Source organism: Anthonomus grandis, chromosome 3, assembly GCF_022605725.1.
Source record: "Anthonomus grandis grandis chromosome 3, icAntGran1.3, whole genome shotgun sequence".
NCBI lineage: Eukaryota > Metazoa > Arthropoda > Insecta > Coleoptera > Curculionidae > Anthonomus > Anthonomus grandis.
This window is the reverse complement of record NC_065548.1, coordinates 46936525-46961719: the sequence shown is the minus strand read 5'-3', so window position 1 is coordinate 46961719 and position 25195 is coordinate 46936525. Positions and strand designations below refer to the sequence as shown.

At 33.7% G+C, this 25195-nt stretch overlaps 1 protein-coding gene across 2 annotated transcripts in view; it reads right to left on the bottom strand.

Moving 5' to 3' along the window:
- LOC126734222 (inorganic pyrophosphatase) overlaps window positions 1-25195 on the bottom strand; it is a 78279-nt gene that overhangs the window by 27157 nt on the left and 25927 nt on the right. For both annotated transcript variants that reach the window (XM_050437759.1, XM_050437760.1), the window contains exons 4-5: window positions 2882-3099; window positions 2771-2829 (exon numbers count right to left, since the gene is read on the bottom strand). In XM_050437759.1, the coding sequence (XP_050293716.1) occupies window positions 2771-2829; window positions 2882-3099 (277 nt within the window). The remainder of the gene's footprint in view (window positions 1-2770; window positions 2830-2881; window positions 3100-25195) is intronic.

Below are 25195 nucleotides of genomic sequence, written 5' to 3'. Positions count from 1 at the left end.
GTCATTAATAGAAATGGCAAGGTGAATGCTCATAGAATCTAACTTACCTAAAAAGTTCTGGGGTGAGGCTGTAGTAACAGCTAATTTTTTACAGAATCGTTTACCAACTAGGTCTAAAGAAAGGACACCTTTTGAACTTTGGTTCAAAAAATGTCCAGATGTTTCTAATTGACATGTTTTTGGAAGCGTGACTTATGCTCATATTCCTAAAGAGGCGAGAGGCCACAAACTAAAAGAAAAGGCTGAAAAATTAATCTTTGTTGGATACTCAGAAGAGTCGAAGGCTTTTCGTTTGTTGGACCTGGAAACTGAAAGAATTAAAGTTAAAAGAGATGTGATTTTTTGTGAAAATTTAAAATCTGGAATCCAGTGACAAAAATTGATGGTTCGAATGTTTTGGAACAAAAAGTGATGATTGAAGAGGAAAATGAAGTTCATGAGGAGAATTTAAGTATGGATTTTCCCTCGGAGGTTGACAGTGATGAAGAGTCAACTGAGGAGTCAACCTCGAACTCAAGTTATCATCCAGCATGTTCGAGTAGTGAGGAGACTGGTGATGAAGAGTTTACCTTGCATGAGCAAGGTTCTATTCGACGCTCACAGAGGACCAATAAGGGTGTGCCACCGGAGCGACTATTAGAGTTAACCAAGCTGAGCAAAGGGATGGTGAAAGAGCCGGTCAGCTACGAGGATGCTCTCTCCGGAAGTGATAGTGATTTGTGGGAGGAGGCCATGAAAGAGGAAATGGATTCTCTAGTGAAAAATAATACGTGGACACTAGTGCCTAAAACGAAAGATATGAATCTCATATCAAATAAGTGGGTATACGAAGTGAAAGACAATAAAGACAGTGAAGTGCGAAAGTTAAAAGCGCCTCTCGTGGCAAAGCGTTATGCGCAAAAGTACGGAGTGGACTATGACGAGGTTTTTGCGCCGGTAGTGCGACATACGACGTTTCGTGCTCTCTTGGCAATAGCAGGTAAAGATAATTTGCTTATTAAACACTTTGATGCCAAGACTGCTTTTCTTAATGCAGATTTAACGGATGTGATAGTGTATATGCAGCAACCTGAAGGGTTTGTAAAAGATAATAATTTGGTATGTAAGCTAAATAAATGTTTATACGGCCTTAAACAGTCTGCGAAAATGTGGAATGATAAGGTAAACAATATTTTAAGTAAACATGGTTTTTATAGGGGTAAAGCAGATTCTTGTTTGTACACTAGAGTGACGAATATGGAATTTATCTATGTATTAGTTTATGTTGATGATTTTTTGATAGCTGGCAACACTATTAAAAGTATTGATTTAATCGCAGCAATTTTAGGTAAACATTTTGAAATATTAGACACAGATGAATTGCATAATTATTTGAGCATTAATATTAAGAGAAATATTGATGGGATTTATTCTATAAACCAAGCCAATGTATATAAATTGTTAAATAAGTTTGGTTTACAGGATGCAAAGGAATCTGCGATTCCAATTGATGTTGGATATTTAAAATTAAACAGAAATACACAACCTATGAAAAATAATGAACTTTTCCAAAAATTAATAGGGGGTTTGTTGTATATATCTGTTAATTCTAGGACAGATATAACAGTCAGTGTCAACATTCTGAGACAGCATAATAAAGAACCATTAGAAATAGATTGGAATGAGGCCAAGCGTGTCTTAAAATATTTGAAAATAACAAAAAATAAACAATTAGTAATTGGAAATAAAACTGATAAAAATATTTTATATGGTTATGCTGACGCAGATTGGGCTGAAAATAGGCAGGATGGCAAGTCAAATAGTGGGTATTTATTTAAACTTTTTGGGGGTACAATTAGTTGGGGTAGCAGGAAACAAACCTGTTGTATTATCTTCAGCTGAAGCAGAATTTATTGCACTAGCTGAAGCAACTCAGGAATTAATTTGGCTTAAGCAATCAATTCAAGATTTCGGTTTAAATAAATCTATTGAACTAATAATTTTTGAGGACAATCAAAGTTGCTTAAATTATATTTATAATCAAAAATTTAGCAATAGAACGAAACATATAGACACTAAAGATCATTTTGTTAGAAATTACAGTGATAATAATATTATTAAGTATATGTATTGTCCAACTGAAAATATGCTGGCAGATTTGTTAACAAAACCTTTAAGTAGGGTTAAGTTAAGTTTTTTAGTAGGGGAATGTGGTTTAGTTGACTGAAGTTACGCTTATATCGTTGAGTAGTGGTGTTGAAATACTTAATTCTAATACAACGAGTACAGCGTTCATTTCATAATAATAGTTGTTTAGTTTCTTTTATATTTAACCATTAATTTATTCCCTTGCTCTTGTAATAAACCTAACCAGATAATATTAAGACAAAGAGTTAAAAATTGAAATTTGGCACGGATATGTAACCCTTTAATAATAGTCATTAAAAAAACCGGATTTTCTTTTTAAAAAATCATTGATGACGTCATATCTCACATTTGAGACATCCTGTATAATTTTTTTTTACATTAAAATAAAGGCAATTTAAAATGCTAATGGACGTGTCTGAGCATATTTCCGACAAAAGAACACCTTTGGCTTAGTGAATTTATTCCAAGTTAGAGACTCGCACTGTATAAACATTTTACTTAATTTTTACTTTGAATGTATATTGGGTTTAATACCCGTTGGTAAATAAATAAATAAAATAAAGGTTCTGGTTATTGCTATATTCTCCCAACTAAATTTATAGAGGTTTGCTTATTTTAAAAAACAATAAATTGGTTGACTTACCATGAAATGCCGTGTGCATCTACTTCTTTACTAACTAGGGCTTTCCAGAAACCATGGACCTTTAAATAAACCCAATATTAACAAGTAATTATGAACAACAAAATATAATACCTCTTCAATAATTTTATGAGCAAAAGAAGCGGGCTTTGCTTCTCCATTAAATGCAAACTGATTCTCTGGTTTTCCATCGGGAATTTTGTAAATTTTAAACCATTCTACTGACGCTTTCAACAGGCCTGGGAAGTGTTTCTCGACATCGGCCACATCGTTAATTTGATCCGCAGAAGGGTCATTCACGTCAATGGCGATTAATTTCCAATCAGTTTCACCTAAAGTTTGAAATTAATTATTTTCAAATATTCATATATTTATAATATAATTTTTTTAAGGAGATATGCTTCGTTTATGGTCATCACATCATGTCTTATACAGATCGTGTTATCGTGAGCTACGTATTACCCAAAATAATGGCAACACCGCTTGGTTGCGGCTTGCAGGCGGCGGAATTTTTCGTTTTCATTTTTTGAACCGGGAGTCAGCAGACCTCATTTTGCTGTGTTTACTGCACGTTGCATTAATAATTTTTAATCGTTATTTTCGTGTTTTTTTCACTATGGTTGTTTATTCCCCTTCCGAAAGAGTTCAACTATTTAAATGGTTTTATGGAGGCAATTCGGCAATACAATGTAGAGATTTGTTTTCAGTGACATTGGAGAATAGACCGATTCCTTGTGCAAAAACGGTTTTAAATGTGGTTACATATTTTAAGACATCTTATTGTCTTCAAGATTGTAAAAAATGCTACACAAAACGTCAAGAACCACCTGTTGAAGTGGTCCAGGATATAGAACGGCGGGAAGAAATGGTTTGCAGTACCCAAGAACTTGATTCGACACGGTCCACTAGAAGTGTTGGAGAGGAACTGGGAATGAGCAATAAAACTGTTGCTCGTATCTGGAAAAAATATGGGTACAAATATTTCAATTATTCAAAACTTAGGAAATATTTCCTGAAGATCAGTGGCGAAGAATGGAATTATGTGAAACCATGATGGAAAAGGCAAATGAAAACGAATATTTTTAAAAAAATATTTTGTTTTCTGGTGAATCTTCTTTTCCATTACATGGCAAACACAATCCTTCCATTGTTCGTTATTGGTCTCAGGAAAACGAGCACAGAAGTTTTCAGTTTCGTACCAGTATCCTCAGAAATTGAATGTTTGGGCAGGTATTTTGGGCGACAATGTTAATAGGGCCATTTTTTATTGATGGCACTTTAAACGCCCAAAACTATCTTGAGTTGCTGCAAAACCAAGTTCTTCCTGCCATTCAAATCCTACCTGATGTAGACCTGGGATCGGTTTATTTTCAGCAAGATGGCTGTCCTGCTCATAACGCGGCTAGGGTAAAAGAATTTTTAACAAATACTTTTCCTAACCGCTTTATTAGTGGGACTGGCGATATTAAATGGCCTCCTAGATCTCCAGATTTGTCTCCAAATGACTTTTATCTGTGGGGTTACCTTAAGCAGACCATTTACAAGCATGAATTTAGTAGGCCAAGAAATTTAGAGGAGTTGCGAAATAAAATTGTCGAATGTGCCAATTCCATTTTACCTGAAACTCCTTTGGAGGTGCCAAATAGCTTTTACGATAGGTTAAGTTTTTGTTTAGCGAAAGAAGGCGGTTTATTTGATCCTTTTATTTAAAAAATGATATGTTGTTAAGTTTGTTTATTAGAGTTATATTTCTGATTTTTTATTATATTTTTACCAGAGTTGATATTTTATTTTTTATTAGAATAAAGCTTTAATTTTCATTATGCAAAACACAGCATATTAAACATTTTAAGATTACAATTCTATGCGGGTTTTACACATTGTCATGTCTGTATAACCCTCATTAGAATAAATATTTTAAAAATGCCTGGATTTTCGCGTAATATTTTGGGACATTTTGTCGCCAAACGACGCAGCTCCCACGAAAGTCATATATTTACTAATCCCGTCCTCGGGCCGGCCGGGGCGGTGCTCTGTCGCAGGCACTCGTACACGGGCGGCGTTGCAAAATTTCGCCTCTATGGGGTTTCCTGTAAGTAACGAACGAAAACACGATCTGTATAGGGTTATTCAAATTCAAATTCAAAACAAATTTATTTATCATGAAGGTAAATAAATAATCATATACAATATTGTAGCATAATAATATACATATGTTGTACAACCTATCAAATACATGATAAATAGGACCATGCCTCGTTTATAGGGAACCGTTTACACAGGTTCATCATAAGATAGAACCTGTGTGGCATAGCCCTTCAAAAACCTTAAAAGTAAAAAGTAAAAAAAAAAAGATTTTCTTAATTAATCGAGACATGCATGTATTGAGTATCATATTTAAGTATTTAAGTAAGGCAAAGCAGGCGGGGGTTATGGATATGCAGAAAAGGTAAATTAATTGATATTTATAACAATAATAAGTAGACAGCAATAGAAGGCCGAGCGGCTCAGCTCTTTTAATTTTTATTGTAGATTAAGTATTGTTTTTTTGAGAATCAAGCAGTTTATTACGAATATATTTTTTATATGCAGTAAACGGAAAACTTTTGCAATTAGCCGGAAGTCTATTCCAAAGTTGAGAGGCGACAAAAACAAAAGATTTTTGAAAATTTGCTGTTCTATGTTGTGGTATTCTAAATAAATTTATAAATCTAGTGTTATGCTCATGAAGAAAATTTGTAAAATTGTTAGCTAAATATAATGGCTTCCTAATTTTTATAACTTTATACACGAAGGAATACATGTGATATTTTCTACGATTTTTCATATTTAGAATTAAGTTATTGTTTAAATAAGGAGAAATGTGACTTCTAAATGGAATTTTGTAGGAAAAACGCATACAACAATTCTGAAGTTTTTGTATTGAGTAAGTGGAGTCTTCAGTCAATGAATCCGAATATACCACATCACAATAATCAAATAAGGATAAAACAAGTGTGTTACATAAAAAATATTTAGTTTTAGGAGGTAAATGATTTTTTAAGCCGTAAAGTTTTCTTAAGCGCATGTATGCAATTTTGAGCTTATTCTTTATATGTGTTTGAAATGAAATACCGCTATCAATGTATACTCCTAAGTTTTTGACCTCTCGTACTACTGGTAGCTGTTCATTACGAATTTTTGCATTTAAAGTTGTTGCTGCATTAAGGGCGTTCTTTCCACCACCCAGAAAAATTATACATGATTTAGAATTTAATTTCAAATTATGGTCGCAGGAAAAGTTATCTATATTTTCTAAATCCTTATTAAATTGTTCTTCTATTATGGGTAGAGTTTCACGTGAAAATGAAGTATACAGCTGGGAATCGTCAGCATATTGTTGTAACATTGAGTACTTTATGCAGGATTTCATATCTGCAACATACAATGAAAAAAGCAACGGCCCCAAAATAGAACCCTGGGGAACACCAGTAGATACAGGATAATAACTTGATTTTTCAGTTGTAGAAGCCTTGTTGATTACTACGCAATTCACTCTATTATTAAGATATGACTTAAAGAAATCAATCGCGTTATTCGAAAAACCAAAATAATAAAGCTTTGCTAATAACATTTCGTGGTTTAAAGTATCGAAAGCTCTACTAAAATCCAATAATCCAAGACATGTTATTTCCTTTTTTTCCTCATTTATCCTACAGTTATTAAAAAGGTGTACTAGACTCGTGGTAGTGCTAAAGTTCTTTCTAAAACCCGATTGGCAGTCCGGGATGATATTGTAAAAATCGATAAAGCTGCATATTTGTTGGTGCACAAACCTTTCTAAAATTTTAGAAACCAGAGGCAGTATACTAATGGGTCTGAGGTCTTTAAACCCTTTTGGATCAGCCACCTTTGCTAGAGGTTTCAAAATAGCTTTTTTCCAAATTGTAGGATAAAAATTTTGTAATAAGCAGCTATTTAAAATATTTAATAATGGTTTTGTAAGATATGGTAGGCACATTTCTAGATCTTTTAAGCCTATGGAGTCTTCACCTATTGCGTTACAGTGTATTGTTTTAATGATTTTAATTAATGTTGGCTCATCCAATTGTCTAAAATTTAGGTAAGACTTTGTGTCAAAATACCTATTAGCTTTATAAAAATTAAGTTTTTCATTTGAAGTTGTATCAGCTGTAGTATTTAAACCTGAAAAATAGTTCCTAAGAGCAGTTGCATTTAAAAACTTGTCTGGTAAGCCAGAATTCCTCTTACAGCCAAGGTTTAATTTTCTTGCAGCATTCCAAAATTCTCTTCCATGCTTTTGTGACATTGTGTTGAAATAGGTGATTTTTCCCCTCGCAACAGCATGCTTAGTGAAATTCCTTAATTGCCTATAGTACTGGAGGTGTGCTTCAGTTTTTTGTTTCAAATATCTACGATGAGCCATTTTATGGCTATCCATTTTATGCTTGTGAAAGTAAAGTTAAATAAAACACACAAGATATTCAGATGATGGAGACGAAATTTTTATTTTGTTTTAAAGATTGAATCATTCCATTATATGTGAAACACAATATCATTTAAATGTCCACCGCCGGACCTCTGACAAACTTCAATCCTTTTAAGAAAATTTTCAATCACTTTTCGGCACATTTTAGGTGATATCTCGGCTAGAACTTCACGAATGTTGGCTTTAAGTTGTTGATGAGTTTGAGGGTTATTGGCGTAGACCGAAGCCACCGTAATATAGAAGGCCAGAAACATCATCCCACTCTCCAGCAGCTACGTCACGTCGAACGTCTATTGCCCGAACGACTCAACTTCTTCGCCCGTCCCGTATGTCAGTTTTAATGTATGATAAAAGCATGCCTGCCGATATTCAAAACAAAAATTATAATTATATATTTAAAATTAAGTGATAGGGGTGGACTACGATATCTAAAAAAAATTTTTCACGAAGTATTAATAATAACTTTTAACATCTTTAAATCTCTAATATCGGACAGATATGAAGAAAATTATTTAAAATGCTCATCTCAGGGAGCCGTCCTCACCAAGCTTGCTGTTGGAATTATTTTCGACAATTCAGATATCAATCCTGAAAGAACATGTGACTGTGAAATTCTTATGTCTTGTAAAAAATGCGGTATTTAAGTTTTCAAACATTTTATTAAATAATTACTAAAAAGTCCAAAATAATACAATCCATGCCGCCAAGCTAAAAAAAATTATAGAGAGAAAAGAAAAACAAAATGTGTCCAAATCAAAAGATGAAAACCAAAAACCAGAACAGAAAATATAAAAAACTTTCCAGTTCATAAAATTAATTTATTAAATTTTTTATTCTGTTTTTATCGAGTTTTTTTATCTAGCTATTTGAGTTTTATTTCTGTTGGTGTTTTATTAAATTTGTGTTAAACCAACTTTCATATTATTATATTTATTACTTCATTATAATTATATATTTTTTTAAGAGTTTTGTATTTATGTTTTAATTAATTATAAATATATATTTCGAGAGGTATTAAAAGCTTGTATGGGTTATTTGCCTAGTTAAAGAATGTTATATTTTTTTATGATATTTTTATTTTAATAAAAAAATATGATTTTATGTATTTTGTACTACTACCAGCACACTATCAATTTTAAACAATTATTTAGTATTTTATTAAATTTGTTTTAAACCATCTTACAGTGGCTATATTTATTTTTTTTTTAAGAGTTTTGTATTTGTTTTAATTAATAGTTATAAATATATATATGTTTCAGTAGTTATTAAAAACTATTGTATCATATAGGCCTTATTTGCCTTATATTTATAACTCATTAAAGAATTTGTTGATTTTTATATCATTTTTGTTTTAATAAAGAATATGTTTTTATTATTTGTACTTCTTTCTACTAACACGCTATTAATTTTATTAAACAATATTATCATTTAAACGATACACAATGATAATATTAATTTTAACAGCAGTAGTATTGAATAAATACGGCTATAACATACGAACGACACGGGATACTCAGACGTTCGACGTGACGTCACGACTCGAGGGTTCTGGCTTTCTATATTACGGTGGCTTCGCGTAGACACGATCTTTCGCATAGCCCCACAAAAAAAAATCCAAAGGTGTGAGATCACAGGATCTTGGGGGCCAATAGATATCACCTAATCTTGAAATTAAACGTCCTGGAAACTTCTCTTGCAAAAGAGCTCGGTTGGCCTGTGTTGTGTGACTTGTGGCCCCGTCCTGTTGGAACCACATGTCTTCCAGATCTTCTTCTTCGATTTCTCTCCAAAAATAATTGGTCAACATGCTTTACCGCTCAGAGTTTACTGTTAAGGTTCTCCTACGATTGTTTTCAAAAAAATACGGACCAATGACACCACCAGACCATAATGCACACCATACAGTCACTTTATCGGGATGCAAAGGCCTTTCTACGACGACCTGAGAATTTTCAGAACCCCATATGGGGCAATTCTGTTTATTTACGTAGCCACACAGCGTAAAATGAGCCTCATCACTGAAGAAAATTCTGCTCGAAAAATGAGCATCGGCAGCTTGTTGTTCAAGCACCCAATTTGCGAATGTTCTGCGTTGTCCATGGTCTATAGGCTTAAGTTCTTGAGTGAGTTGGACTTTGTACGGATAGAGCTGTAAATCCAAATGCAAAACTCGCCACAGTGAGCCGTAAGACAAACCCAAATTTTGAGCACGCCGAGGAATTGACAAATTTGGGTCTTCCTCCACACTTTGAGCCACAGCAGCGATATTTTCAGCTGAACGAACGTTACGGTGATGCACATGCCTTACAATATCAGTAACCGATCCAGTCTCTTCAAATTTTCTTACTGCGTTCAAAATTGTTTGCTCTGTAGGACGATTATGTCGACCGTAATCAGCTCGTAAAGCTTGTAACGAAGTTACAAGATTTTGTCTTTATTTTTAGTAATAAGTAGTTTTTAGTAATAGTAATAACTTTTATAAGAAAACTTAGATAATTTTGCTCCGTTAACATTTTAAGCTCTAAATTTATAATTTACATAACAAAAAGATACATTTTAAGCTTTACCTGTGAGTCATGAGGGGTTTATAATTGTAAACATATATAAAGAAACCAACTTAAAGAGGTTTCTAGCCTGATAGTATCCTGGAAAGGTTTGTTTTCTTATAGGTTATGCCTAGTTCTCCATTGACTATGTTGTAGTCTCTGGCCTTATTGTTTTCAGCCCTGGTTATTCTTAGGATAATAAAGAACCACAAATGCCTAAAACTGAGAGGGTTTTCATCACTATGCTTCCGGTTATTTTCATGAAATTTTCCTTTCATGCTGTTGCATTGTTTATATGTTCTATTTTGCAAGTTTCAAGGTTTACCTACCTTGGGAAGCCCTGTTAAATGAAGGGGCATGCCCGGTGTGGCAAAATATAATGTATATCATGATTCAGTTTTCCGCGGTTTTCCTGAAAAGCCGGTTTTCTTGTACACATGTGGCCAGTTTTTGTCCCGCTGTTTTCACCTAGAAATACCCGGTTTTGAGAGCTGAAACTAAGTTTGTTTACCATATAAGCTCATAGCCTATGAATCCTTACCGTTTTCATGAGGAAAAACTCTATTTTCATTAAGTTTTCCCAATTGCATTTTTATTCAACGATTGGTTCCGAGGATGTTTGTGAGTCGTCGGCATCCAAATTCCTGTGATGGGTATAAAAAAATTCCAGGTCCACCAAGGTGACACATTCGTCGCAGTAAGGTCGTACCATACCTTTCGAGCGAAGTACCAGTATTTTCTCCGTATTTCAATACCACTAAATTTTCAATATTTACATTAAAACTTTGTTTTGATGTTGACAGTGTGAATTGGGTTAGGTAAGAGCCACCTGTTGACAGTTGACCGGCCGCTTCCAAGCTCGCGTATTAAGATCTTTATCGAATCCGTTGCTATTGATATCGTTCCGTCCCGTTCCGTTTTATTTAATTTGGAAACTGTTGTTTGGGCCCATCTTTCTTCGTGTTTTGTAGGGCAGGTAGTAAACGGGTGATTAAACCAACGTTTCATTAATTCCGTTCGCGAAAAGTTACAATCTTGTTTGCAACCAGAGAAACACTCACTGCGGATTTATTTTGTATTTAATTGATAATTTTTACTGTTGACTTTTTATTTTCTGCTCTGTCCGCGGCCGTACCATTCCGTTTAATTGATGAAAACTACTGCTTGGACACTATCTTTCTTCGTGTTTTGTAGGGTGGGCAGTAGCCGCGTTTATTAAGTATTACTTGGCTTCTCAAAGTGGTGAGAGACAAGCAATAACCGAGTCCGTGATGTCATAATTACTATCCGTATAGCAACTGAGCAGAGGTAAATGTTGACCGATTGATTGAGATTGCTTCGCTTGATTGGTGTTGAGTTTCCGGCTTTGCTTAACGAATATCATCCGTAACCGCTTGTACAAAACATCATAACCCCGTCCCTTAAATCATACTATTTCGCGTCATTAATAGAGTGCCGAATTTTCCGGTACATTTTCCCAAATAACTGCCTGGGCTTAATCATAGAAATTGGTAATGGGGATTGTTAGATTTTAAGGACATTTTTGTTCATTTAGTTTTAAGCAACCAAACCTGTTACTTACTTATTAGTATCTATTTGTAATAATAAAGATTAAAAGCAATAAGATCTCATTATAACCGGACAATCTACTTTCAATCTCTACCTGGTTTCTCCACTGTCTAAAGGCTTACCCGAGAGGCTAGAGGGAACTCTAAGCTCCTTTAATTACTTAGAGTGGCGCCCGAGGCATTTTGTCGACTTTTCTCCTATAACTGTACAAAGAAATAGTGAGGGGGGTTGACGGATACCCTGCGACGTCAAAGGTGGCAAGTACGTAGAACCCCCCGCTACAAGCTCTAAACGTTGACACAGGAGAATCACCATCTTTATAGAACAATTTAATAATTTATTTAATAATTATTTCTGACAGGTGCAAACGGCAGGGTTGTACTTAGCCAACCTCGAATTGGATAGCCCGCTACAAATGTTTCAGGGTTACGAGATACAGGGTATTTGAACTTGGAATTTTAATTCGAAATTTCTTAATAATTTTGTGATTTTAAGCAGTATCGCCTTGAAAATTAGCGACTTTATGTGTTTTGCTATGAAAATTACGAATTTTGTGGTAAATTTAGTATTATTTATACAGAGCGTTAGTTACACCCTGTTACTTAGATACATTACAACATATTTTTTTTTCTATACTCTATTTCAGAAGTGTATAGAGCAATAAACTGGGGAATTCCGTTCTGTTTGGCTACATTTCGTGGTAGTTCATAGGCGCAGGTACTTATAATATTTATGAATTTAATTTTCACGGATTAAATGCCTTTATTTTGAAAGAGATTAAATACTAAATAAATACTTTTAATCCTTTTGTATAGGTACCTTTATTTATATTTATATCTTTTAACGCTTTGTAACATGCAAAAATGGGGTCAGGTAATATATACAGACTATAAATACTTTTAAATCATATTTTAAACGTTAGTAGTCACTGCTACGCTGTAGTGTAATCACAATATTATTATCCCAATATTTAAAAAATTGAGGTATTCAATCCAACGAAAAGATGTACTAAAAATTCTCCACTATCGCTGAGTGAAAAAGTTATTATTTTAAATGTACATGATTGCATAAAACACGATTACCCTAGTTTTACTGTGCAAGAAATTGTTGAAAAATGTTCTCGAATGAGTGGAATTGGAAAGTCCACCATTTTCAAATTGTTGCGGGAAAGAAAAGTAGCAGGTCAAGTGGAATCTCCCAAGCAAAAGCCAGGACGACCTACAAAAGTCCTTGATGAAAATGCTAAATGTATAATTCGAAGAAAAGTTCACTCTTTTTATTTTAAAAAGGAAATACCCACCCTAGAAAAAAATTTTAATGGAGCTTGGCCGAGATGACAGTATTCCGTTGATAAGTAGAAAACTTTTATGGAAAACTTTAAAAAATATGGATTTTGCCTGGGAAAAGCATAACCGCAAAGCACTGTTACTGGAGAGCGACGAAATTGTTTGTTGGAGACGACAATACTTGAGAAGTATCAAGCAGTACCGCAGAGAGCAAAAGAAAGTTTTTTATCTTGATGAGGCGTGGATTAACGAAGGTTATATAGTCCAAAAAATGTGGCAAGACAAAAATATAACCAGTGCTCGCCAAGCTTTCATAGAAGGCCTGTCTACGGGTATTAAAGTACCTTCGGGAAAAGGAAAAAGACTTATAATCACACATATTGGAAGCGAAGAGGGATTTTTAAAAGAAGGTCTGCTAACCTTTGAGTCGACTCGCACAGGAGATTACCATGAAGACATGAACTCAGACGTTTTCGAGGACTATTTTGGTGAAATGATAAAATTTCTTCCGGCTAATTCGGTGGTGGTTATGGATAACGCAAGCTATCATTCACGGCGAATAGAGTTTGGCGAACCGTTTTCAATGTTTATCAGTGGGTAACAATGGGCAAAACTCATAAATTGACCCAAAACCGGGTGGCACTACCTGCAATCAACGAAAAGAAAGAATTTTACATTGAAACTAATACCCAACTAAGGTAGTGACATAAAATATTGGTGGATCACCAGGTACCACTTTTGCATACCTAATGAGGTTTTATTGCTCTACACACTTCTGAAATAGAGTATAATCAGTTTTGGCTAAAACAACTAGAAAATTTAAAAGGCAGTTCAATTTTGAATAAAAAAGGTACTGCTGTTTATTTCTTGTAACTCGATCAGTTTTTAAGTTATTTGCATTTTAAACATTCAGCGTAAATAAAGTTGATGATGGCTTCTCGCAAACGGAACGTCGGATATAAAATCTAAAAACGCCATCACGTAGCTCTTAAAAAGTGCCAATGAAAAAGTGTTGTTAGTTTTTTTTATATCTTTTAAAATAAGGTCAGAAAAAAATAAAATCGGATTTTGCAAAATTTCCGTTTTTCCCTAATATATCGGCAGAAGCCATGAAAATTTTTGAATTTTCTCAACGGCATTTAAATACGCTTCAAAGTACGCAACTTTTTTTTAATTTACCCTAAGCTGTAACTTTAATAGGTACTGAGGTCCCCATATGCTTAGAATTCCCTTTATCTTGACACTGAAACTTCACAGGCCAATAAACACCAAAAACTTGAAAAAAGTTGAGAAAGAAAATGTAAACAAAACCTGATGTTAAGGTTAGATTGTGTAATATACCATAAGATCACAAAATGACATTGGTTGGTCAGTAACATTCAAGTACTCTAGAAGTACTCTATTATGAAGCTAAAAAATCACTTTTAAGCTGCTATACTCTATTTCAGAAGTGTGTAGAGCAATAAAACCTCATTAGGTATGCAAAAGTGGTACCTGGTGATCCACCAATATTTTATGCCACTACCTTAGTTGGGTATTAGTTTCAATGTAAAATTCTTTCTTTTCGTTGATTGCAGGTAGTGCCACCCGGTTTTGGGTCAATTTATGAGTTTTGCCCATTGTTACCCACTGATAAACATTGAAAACGGTTCGCCAAAGGCGTGCAACTGGGACTTGTTTTTTACCTTATAATTAATGTACTTAAATGCTATTTTATTTTAGAAAGTTACTTTTGTTTAAATGGAATAATATATTTTTTTCACAAATTTATTGAACATAATATGTAGAGTAAAACAGTTGAAAATGTCACTTTTGGATCTGGCACTTTTTAAACAGTGTATAACAATTTTAAATTATAATAGATTGTAGTCTTTTTCGTCATCTGACGAACTGTCATCACCTCTTGACATTATAATTAAAGGATCGACTGTCTGATCGATGAGGTTGTCAAGATCCCACATTTTGTCCTCTTGCTTAATTACATGCTGGACTGCTTTTCGCCAATTCTCTGGTGTCGCTTCCGTAATGGCTTGATCAAACAGTAGCTTAACATCTTTCATTTTAAAAGTCGTGTTTTGTCTTGCTACAAATCCTTTTACCTGCGCCCATATCAGTTCTATAGGATTTAGTTCGCAATGATATGGCGGTAAGCGCAGTACAGTTATATTATATTTTTCGGCTATATCTTCCACGGCGTATTTCATGAAACGAGTTTTGTGTAAGTTTGCTATTGCCAGCAGTTCTTTTTTTTATCAAATTTGCTGTGGCGGTTATATTCCACAATAATTTTAGCGCTCTACTGCACGGAGCAGAGACCCTCCTAATTTCTTGAGGGATTGTATTGTATTTCCAATCACTGGTTTGCCCAAGGGTTCGCCTTACTTTGGGAAATAAATCAAGCACCTTTTGGTTTAACACAACTTTATTAAACCCGATTAATTCATAAAATGGTCCAAAATATAGTCTACAAAACTATACGTTGTACAAATCACTACTAAAAACATAAATAAAAACATCTAAAAGCTTAGTTGAAAAATACAGGGGAAGTACCGCTGCGAGCTATAAATAGCACATAAAAGATGCCGATCGGTTATTGCGCGCCAAAACCGGGAGCATAGTTCAAGACGGAGACCGACCGTGCGAAGGGCGACCGCGACCTACTTTTTACTTGGTCGAGCGATGACTTCATACTGCGTACTTATTGATTGATTTGGGGTGGACGACGGACGGCGACGCGCGTTATTAATACGTCACAGTTATATTATTTAAGTCCAAAGTTAGATGGCGTCACTATAATTGTTTTTAAGCATTTTTCTATTATTGTCCTTATAACTAAAGTTGTGCTGGTCACAACATTTGCTTCAAACGCAATACCTTTTGCAGTCAGCCAATCGATAATTTCTTGCTTTCTCCAACTTGAAGTTGGCGTCTTCTCTATTCGCCGTGAATGATAGCTTGCGTTATCCATAACCACCACCGAATTAGCCGGAAGAAATTTTATCATTTCACCAAAATAGTCCTCGAAAACGTCTGAGTTCATGTCTTCATGGTAATCTCCTGTGCGAGTCGTCTCAAAGGTTAGCAGACCTTCTTTTAAAAATCCCTCTTCGCTTCCAATATGTGTGATTATAAGTCTTTTTCCTTTTCCCGAAGGTACTTTAATACCCGTAGATAGGCCTTCTATGAAAGCTTGGCGAGCACTGGTTATATTTTTGTCTTGCCACATTTTTTGGACTATATAACCTTCGTTAATCCACGTCTCATCAAGATAAAAAACTTTCTTTTGCTCCCTACGGTACTGCTTGATACTTCTCAAGTATTGTCGTCTCCAACAAACAATTTCGTCGCTCTCCAGTAAAAGTGCTTTGCGGTTATGCTTTTCCCAGGCAAAATCCATGTTTTTCAAAGTTTTCCATAAAAGTTTTCTACTTATCAACGGAATACTGTCATCTCGGCCAAGCTCCATTAAAATTTTGTCTAGGGTGGGTATTTCCTTTTTAAAATAAAAAGAGTGAACTTTTCTTCGAATTATACATTTAGCATTTTCATCAAGGACTTTTGTAGGTCGTCCTGGCTTTTGCTTAGGAGATTCCACTTGACCTGCTACTTTTCTTTCCCGCAACAATTTGAAAATGGTGGACTTTCCAATTCCACTCATTCGAGAACATTTTTCAACAATTTCTTGCACAGTAAAACTAGGGTAATCGTGTTTTATGCAATCATGTACATTTAAAATAATAACTTTTTCACTCAGCGATAGTGGAGAATTTTTAGTACATCTTTTCGTTGGACTGAATACCTCCATTTTTTAAATATTGGGATAATAATATTGTGATTACACTTCAGCGTAGCAGTGACTACTAACGTTTAAAATATGATTTAAAAGTGTTTATAGTCTGTATATATTAGCTGACCCCATTTTTGCATGTTACAAAGCGTTAAAAGATAGGTACCTATACAAAAGGATTAAAAGTATTTATTTAGTATTTAATCTCTTTCAAAATAAAGGCATTTAATCCGTGAAAATTCATAAATATTATAAGTACCTGCGCCTATGAACTACCACGAAATGTAGCCAAACAGAACGGAATTCCCCAGTTTATTGCTCTATACACTTCTGAAATAGAGTATAAACAAAATTGCACAGTATTCCAAATATGTAGCCCCACCAATTTACCCTATGACTTTTTTCTGTAAAGTAAAAATGCGGTGAAACGCATTCAAACAGTCGAATGTGTTCTCGCCGAATTATAATGCTACAAAAATATGTGAGAGGATTTATACAGAATAAAATAGCACTGATGCATTTTTTTGCAAATGAATTATCACTGCTCATTCTAATTATCAAGTTTTCATGCACTAGAAACGCCTAAAAATTTATTAGTTTTAAATTGCGTAACAGGTTGAAAGGTGCTTATCATCAGAAGAGTTGTGGTATTTTTAAGAGAATGAAAATAAAAAAATCCAAATCTCCAATGTGTGGTAAAAAACTTTAATTAGCTCGACGCTGTAGTATAACAAACCCAGGTTCGTCCATAAAGAATGGATGAGATAAGTTTTTTTTAATAAATAGGAAAAGATCGAACGAGAAAAAAATAAATAAATATGAAACCAATACCCTATGTACGTTGTGTTTTGTAACAGAATTACTCTCTCTTTTACTTATCTCGGATGCGCTTGACAAGACAAAATTAGGAAAATTTGAATTATTAGGATGGTAAAAAAATAATGCCGTACTCAGCCTGGAATTCACGAGGGGAAAGAGCACGGCAGAGAAACCCTCGATCTCAATTCCCTAAAAATCGAATTATGCTGAGTAATAAAATAAGTTCTTTCTTCGGTTACAACAAAAAAAAATAAAGATAATTTATTTACTGTTCCTTTCTAATTCCTCATACATACTATTCATTTAAAACTGAAGAGAGTTGGGTTAGTTATCCAGCCATCACTAGAAGGTACTGAGGTCCCATACGGGAGGATACCCAGCTATGAGTTGAATAGTTGAGTCAATATTCTAGGTATTATCACAGATAGACGGACAATTTCGCGAAACATATATTTATTTATCTGTGGTATGATTTACGTCTGAATATTCACCCAGTCAGGGTCGAAATGTTAGTTAAACTCGACAAGGCTCTAGCTTACTTTTGAAACACACAAATAATTAAAAAAAAAACTAATTTCGAAAATATACTTGAAATGAGGTAAATAAACTATCTCAGTCAACTACTTTAACACAAACAACCCTCGGCGCATGAATAGGGCTGTCGTTATACAATAAAAAAAAAATAAAAAAGATTTTTCAGACGACGCGACATGCTGAATCCCAAATCCAAATGAATCTCAAATCCAAACGAATATAAAATACTACGCCTATAATTTAAAAATAGGTGGTTTTCTTCAACGCGTTTCGGCTATTGCCATTATCAAGAGCAGTTTTGTCTAGATATCATTCTCGTGACATTCCAAAAGACAATAGGAGCACTAACATTTAATTAAAAACACTTATCGGTCACATTACCATATCAATAACAAAATGGTACTTAAAATGGACAGTGCCATTTTATCATTATTGTGGGAATCGCTTTACTATTATTTAAAATGCAAAGAAATTGACCTTCCCAAAAAGAGTAAACCAAACACACTGACCAAACGCACAAGACACTGCAAAGTACCTCATTAAAACATGCTGATTTTTTTCAACACGTTTTATTTATGATTTCCTATATCTTTAATTCACAAGCTGCAAGAAATCTGAAATCTATTTTATTACAACTAGCGGTACCCATTTCACAAGTAACCTTCAAACATAATACGTATATTGATATTAAAATAGATTGGCATACCTTTAACCTTATAAATTTTTTTTATTAAAAGTAATTCACTTCCTATTACTGGCCGTTTATCAAAATAAATGTTTTTATAAGTAGTTGTATAATAATAATTTTCACTCTATTTAGTAATTTTAAACCATTAAAACTGCAATTTTCTTTCATAAAAGGATGTGGTTTGGTATCATTATACCTTGATGTGTTAAATTAGATTATAATTAAATGATATTAATAAATAGCAGTATATATTGTAAGAGAACTCAACGTCAAGATGAGATACTTATCAAAGTCCAAAATAATACGTTAATGATTGATTGATTGATTTATTATTCAGCAATAAATCTAAGCCAGAAAAATTTCGAAGTTCAGGTGTCTACTATAAGCAAGAACATAGTAAACTCTATCTTTCTTCTTATGCAGGAAAAAGTCATTAAGCAAACATTAGATAAGTCACATGTTAGGGATACAAATTATAGTTCTGCTGTGCCCCTATACAGGGTGTTTCAAATGCGACCCTCAACATGGAGATCTCGGAATCTATAAAACGGTTAAATTGCGGCAAAGTTGAAAATGTTTGAACATAACAATATGCCGTTTAAACAATTTAAAAATTCCGAATAAATTCGAAAAATTTAATTAAGAGAAAACAATATACGATTTTTTGAATAGATTTAGGACAAGTTGTTTTTCAGAAATTTTAAAATAAAAAACTAATATTTTTGGCATTTTCCAGATTTTTAGAACATCCTTACATTCCAGGTATGTGGAATATAATATAATTATATACTATATTTATTATATTTAATATTTTTATATTTATTATTTTTATACAGTATTTTAATTATTTTTTTTTATTTTAATGTTTTAAAATACATTTTTTTCCAATTTTTAATTCCAGAATTTTTGGAATTTTTAACTTTTTCCAGATTTTTTGACTATTGATGATATATGAGATACCAGGCATTTGAATAAAATCTTGTTTTATTCCAGGATTTCGGGTCATTATCGCGTCTAATAATTTTTCTTTTTATTTTAACGGTTTAGGATAAGTTTTTATATTAAATTTTTAATTTCAAAATTTTTTAAATAATTTTTAACATTTTCTCGAATCTTCAAGTATTTTTATATTATTCTAGGCATTTATAATAAAATTTTGTATTATTCCAGAATTTTGGGGTAATTTTTCTTGTCTTGTAATAAGTCTATGATATTTTTTTTTTAATTTGCGAAACTCGCATGTTTGTAGATATTTTTAAGGTTTTTGAGGTTAAGGGAGTATTTTTTAAAATTATTTCAGGTATTTAAAATTATATTAAAAGTTCTGCTTTATTCCAAGATTTTAGAATCACCTTTTCTATTTTCCAGACGCTTGGAGTTTTTTTTGTATGACTTCCAGCCATTTAACGTAACTCTGGAGGTTTTCCGGAAAACTGGATTCACTTTCTATTTTATTTTTGACATTTGGTGGAAATTTTTACGCCATCTAGGAATTTTAATATTTTTTAAATATTTTCCAGAAATTTTGCGTAATTTTCTGTCTTTCATGAATTTAACGTAATTTTGTAAAATAAAATGGAAAATGACTTCAAATGCTTGGAAAACATAAAAAATTTCTTTTTTATTTTTCATATTCTGATTTTTCAAAATTTCGTATTTTTTCGAATATCTTTGGAACCATTCGGAATTTTTAATTTTTTTAAACGAAATATTGTGAAGCTCAAAAATTCTTAACTTTGCCCCAATTTAACCATCTTCGTATCTCTTTGAAAGAAGTCGTCCATATTCTCAAAGAGACCCTGATATAAATAAATCAAAGGAGAACAACACAAAGTCTCGGTCTCAAAAAAATTCTTTAATTTGTTAGAGTGGTGACACGTGTTTCGCTCCTAAGAGCATCATCAGACCTAAAAAATGATGTAAACAAAACCAAATAAAATTACAAAAAGACCTTAAAGTAAAACAAAAAAGTATACCTCAAGAAGGTTAAAAACACGCCCGACTGGGTCAAATATACATACACACTGAACGGTAAAATATAAGTTTAAAAACTATCCTTAAACCGATTTGGTTGAAATTTGGTGCAGTTATTTGAAGTTATAAGACGCTTATTTAGCTGTAACTAGATTGAAATTATTAGGTCCAGTGGCGTGTCAGTGGGCACCACATGCTTATTGTTGAGAAAAAACAAGGCCAATAATTGTTTTGCAGCTTTTTATTTATTTTTGTATTTAAGCAACTAAAAATACAACTTTTTCGTATCTTATCTTATTATCTTCATATCTGGCTTTGTTTTCGAGAAAAAATTTTTAAAGTATCTTTAACTCATTAACAGTGATAGAATTGCTATAAGTAAAATTCAGCTGTCAATTAGCAGTGATTCATTACTCCATCATGAATAATTTTACTAACCATGAAATGACTGACATGCACTTTATTTATGGATTAGCAAATGGAAATACGGAAGAAGCACGAAGAATTTACCAGGACAGATATCCTAACAGAGTAATTCCATGTGCAAAAACATTTAGAAAACTACATGCAAGATTATGTGAAACTGGGAGTTTTAATAAAAATATGGGTGGTGGAAGACCAGAAACTATAACAACGCCTGAACTGGAAGAAGCTATAATTGATGCGATAGAAGAAGATCCTTCCAATAGTATCAGGAAGATTGCACTGCAGCTTGAAATCAGTTCAAAAACCGTTTGGAAAGTTCTAAAAAGAAACCTCCTCCATCCATATCACATACAGCGTATACAAGCTCTACTGCCTCGGGATTTTCATCCAAGATTAATGTTTTGCAGGTGGTTGATTCATACGATGGCACACAATAATAATTTTCTACCAAATATTTTATTTACGGACGAGGCAAATTTTTCAAGAGATGCTATTATGAACTTCCACAATGATCATTTTTGGCCCGACGAAAATCCCCATGTTATTAGAGAAACTCATTTTCAGTAACAATTTTCGCTGAACGTTTGGATAGGAATTATTGGTGACTACCTAATTGGCCCATTTTTTTTACCGGCAAGATTAACAGGTGAATCCTACACGGATTTCTTGCAACACCATTTACCCACTTTATTAGAAGAAGTACCCCTACAAGTAACATGTGGTTTATGCACGACGGGGCTCCAGCTCATTTCAGTGTTCTTGCTCGTCAGCATCTCGACGTCATCTACCCTAATTGCTGGATTGGACGTGCAGGACCTCAAAATTGGCCGGCTCGCAGTCCTGATATGAATCCCCTGGATTACTATTTATGGGGCCATCTCAAGGCTCTTGTTTATAAAACTCCTGTTCTAGATGTGAATGACTTGAGGAATCGGATAATTGTCAATTGCAATATCATAAGGGATACTCCAGGTATTTTTGAGCGTGTCAGACACTCAATGACAAATCGTTTGCAGTCGTGTATTTTATCAGAAGGTGGGCATTTTGCTCATTTACTTTAAGGTCGAAATTGTTTATCGAATTAATTGGTTTTTATTTCATGTTGTCGTCCATGGATTATTTTTAGAATGAGTTAAAGATACTTTTTTTTTTTCGAAAACAAAGCCAGATATGAAGATAATATAAGATACGAAAAAGTTGTATTTTTAGTTGCTTAAATACAAAAATAAATAAAAAGCCGTAAAACAATTACTGGCCTTGTTTTTTTCTCAACAATAAGCATGTGGTGCCCACTGACACGCCACTGGACCTAATAATTTCAACTAGTTACAGCTAAATAAGCGTCTTATAACTTCAAATAACTGCACCAAATCGGTTTAAGGATAGTTGTAGTATTTTTAAAATAGCGTTATTTTTTTGAACCTTCATCGCCCTGTATCTCAGAAACAAAGCAACTCCCGACATACGTTCATAGGAACTTTTTTTCATAAAACGACCTAACGATTCACCCTGTATAGTTTCGTACCGTAGTTAGGAAACACCCTGTATAAAAAACAATAACATAGAACTTGAATACAAGAAAATAATAGTAAAAAGTAATAAAATAAAAAGGAACTATCGAGATTTGAACCTACAACCTTGCAGCAAAACTGTTACCGTTTGCTGCGTTGACCGCTAGGCCACACCGTTCATGCGATGGCTTGAAAAGAAAGGAGGGGACTACAAGATGTTATTAAAAATGAGTCCCGGCTCAAAATTGAACAAATCGAACAAACTGAACTCTTCTTCGCTCTTGTAATTTCTAGCTTCTCTAGAAGATCCAGCTTTTTGCCCTTCTGGCAGTCACGAACCACTGCCACATTATTGGGATAGGAAAAATGATGACCTGTTGACAATAAATGATTGGCAAACGCTGACTTGGTCTCGATAATATCGGTGGCTTTAAACTTGTTCACCGGACCTAGATGTTCTTGGTATGAATAGATGAATATGGTTAAATACACTAAAAGACACCTAAATTCATTAATATCAAGTGCACCACACAAACAACAGCATCCGAAAAAGCTCTGAAGTTAGCAAAAACCATGTGGATCAAGGAAGAGATTAAACAACATTATAGGTCACTTATTGTAGTTAACTCTAAACTGAAATACCTATATTTTACTTTGACTCTCAGGTTATCCTTTATAGAGTTTTCTTCTTTTGATTACAAGTGTAGAGATGACGTAGAAATATTTGGTAGAAATACTTATAATAGACTAAGTAGGAAACTCAAAATGTTGGTAACATCAAATAATCTTAGAGCAACAGTAAACTTGGAAGAACAGGAGGGGCCGGGAAAGAACTGCTTTTCTTTTCATAAACGCTTTCTTAACCTCACTAATGTATCTTTCACCAAAGAGAGAAAATATCCTTAACCTTAACTTAAAATTTAATTTTACCCAAAATATAAATAAAAATGTTAAAGAAATCCTAGCAGTGGGAGCTGAGAATATAATTCAATCTAAAAATATACCTAACAAAAACATAGAGCCAGAATTATAAATTTTCTTAATTCAGAAGGGATAACTAGAACCCCGCATAACTTTAACAAAAGACATTTAGATTCCCTTAAAAATAAAATTCAAACACACAATCTCTTAATAATTAAGACAGACAAAGACTTGTCTGGTAGTCATGAATAAGGCTAATTATGTGGATAAAGTTTCGGAATTTCTATCTGGCGATGATTTTGTTTCGATAAATAAAGATCCCACTCCTAGCTTTTTTAACAAAGTTAAGAGCTGTTTGGACCGTTGCCTCATAACTTTAGAGTATTTCAAGTCCAATAAAGCCAGCCTATACCCTATGAACCCTAGAACTCCCTCACTGTACGGCTTACCAAAAATATATAAAGAAGGTATTTCTATGAGACCAGTGGTTTCTTTCGTCAGTTCACCCTGCTATAGACTGTCCTCTTGGCTTAAGACTACTCTCAGGACAATAACAGGATTTCAAAATGAATTTTCGATCAAAAATTCAATAGAATTTGCAAATTTTGTAAAAAATAATTATATACCCGATAATGCGATTTTTTATTTCCCTGGACATAAAAAATCTCTTTCCCAGCATATCCGCCTCAGAATGTGTAACGTTAGTTGAAGAATTGCTTAACTCCACCAACCTCCCTAAGTTAGTTATAGACCACCTCATATGTCTCTTATTGCTGGTTTTGGAACAAAACTTTTTTTAATTTAATGGAAAATTGTTTACGCAATCAGCAGGACTCGCTATGGGCTCATGCCTTTCAACTTTCTTAAGCGAAGTATTTATGAGCCATTTAGAAAATCAAATTATGGTTAGTAAGTTTTTTAAATTTATAATTACATACAAGGTCGATGACATTTTTCTAGTCTGGAGAGGAAACGACGATGATTTGGCGGGATTTTTGAATTTCGTAAATTCTCTTCATAGTAACATAATTTTTACTTTGGAAAAAGAAGTTAATAAGACGTTAGCATTTTTAGATTTACTTCTGACTAGGTACAACAATGGATTAACTTTTGAAGTGTACAGAAAACCATCCGCTACGGATAACCAATCTAATCAAATCCAATTTAATTCCCTTTCTCCTGGCCAACACAAGTTTGCTGCTCTTAACTCATTCTTCTATAGATTATTTAATTTACCTCTCTCCAATGTAGCCTTTAAAAAAGAGTGCAATATAATACAATCTATTGCAATTAACAATAACTTCCCTCTATCAAGTTTCAAAAAACTATATTTTAAGTACAAACTTTCGTACCATATTGTACATCAGGAGGAAAGAGAACGTAATAATAAAAAGTTTTAGATGTTTAACTTACTTTGGAGGTATTTCCCAGGGGGTGGCGAAATTCTTTAAACCTTTTAACATCTCAATCGCTTTTAAGACTTCTAATTCCGTCAAGCGAAATCTGGTTAAACCATTGGATAAGCCAGATCCGCTTTCGAAATCGGGAGTTTATAGTTTGCATTGTGCCGATTGCCCTTCGATTTATGTGGGACAGTCCGGGAGGAAAATTTCAACAAGGGTACAAGAACATCTAGGTCTGGTGAATAAGTTTAAAGCCACCGATATTGTCGAGACCAAGTTAGCGTTTGCCAATCATTTATTGTCAACAGGTCATAATTTTTCCTACCCCAATAATGTGGCAGTGGTTCATGACTGCCAGAAGGGCAAAAAGCTGGATCTTCTAGAGAAGCTAGAGATTACAAGAGCGAAGAAGAGTCCACTTTTAACTTGCGTTAACGACTTGTTCAATTTTGAGCCGGGACTCATTTTTAATAAC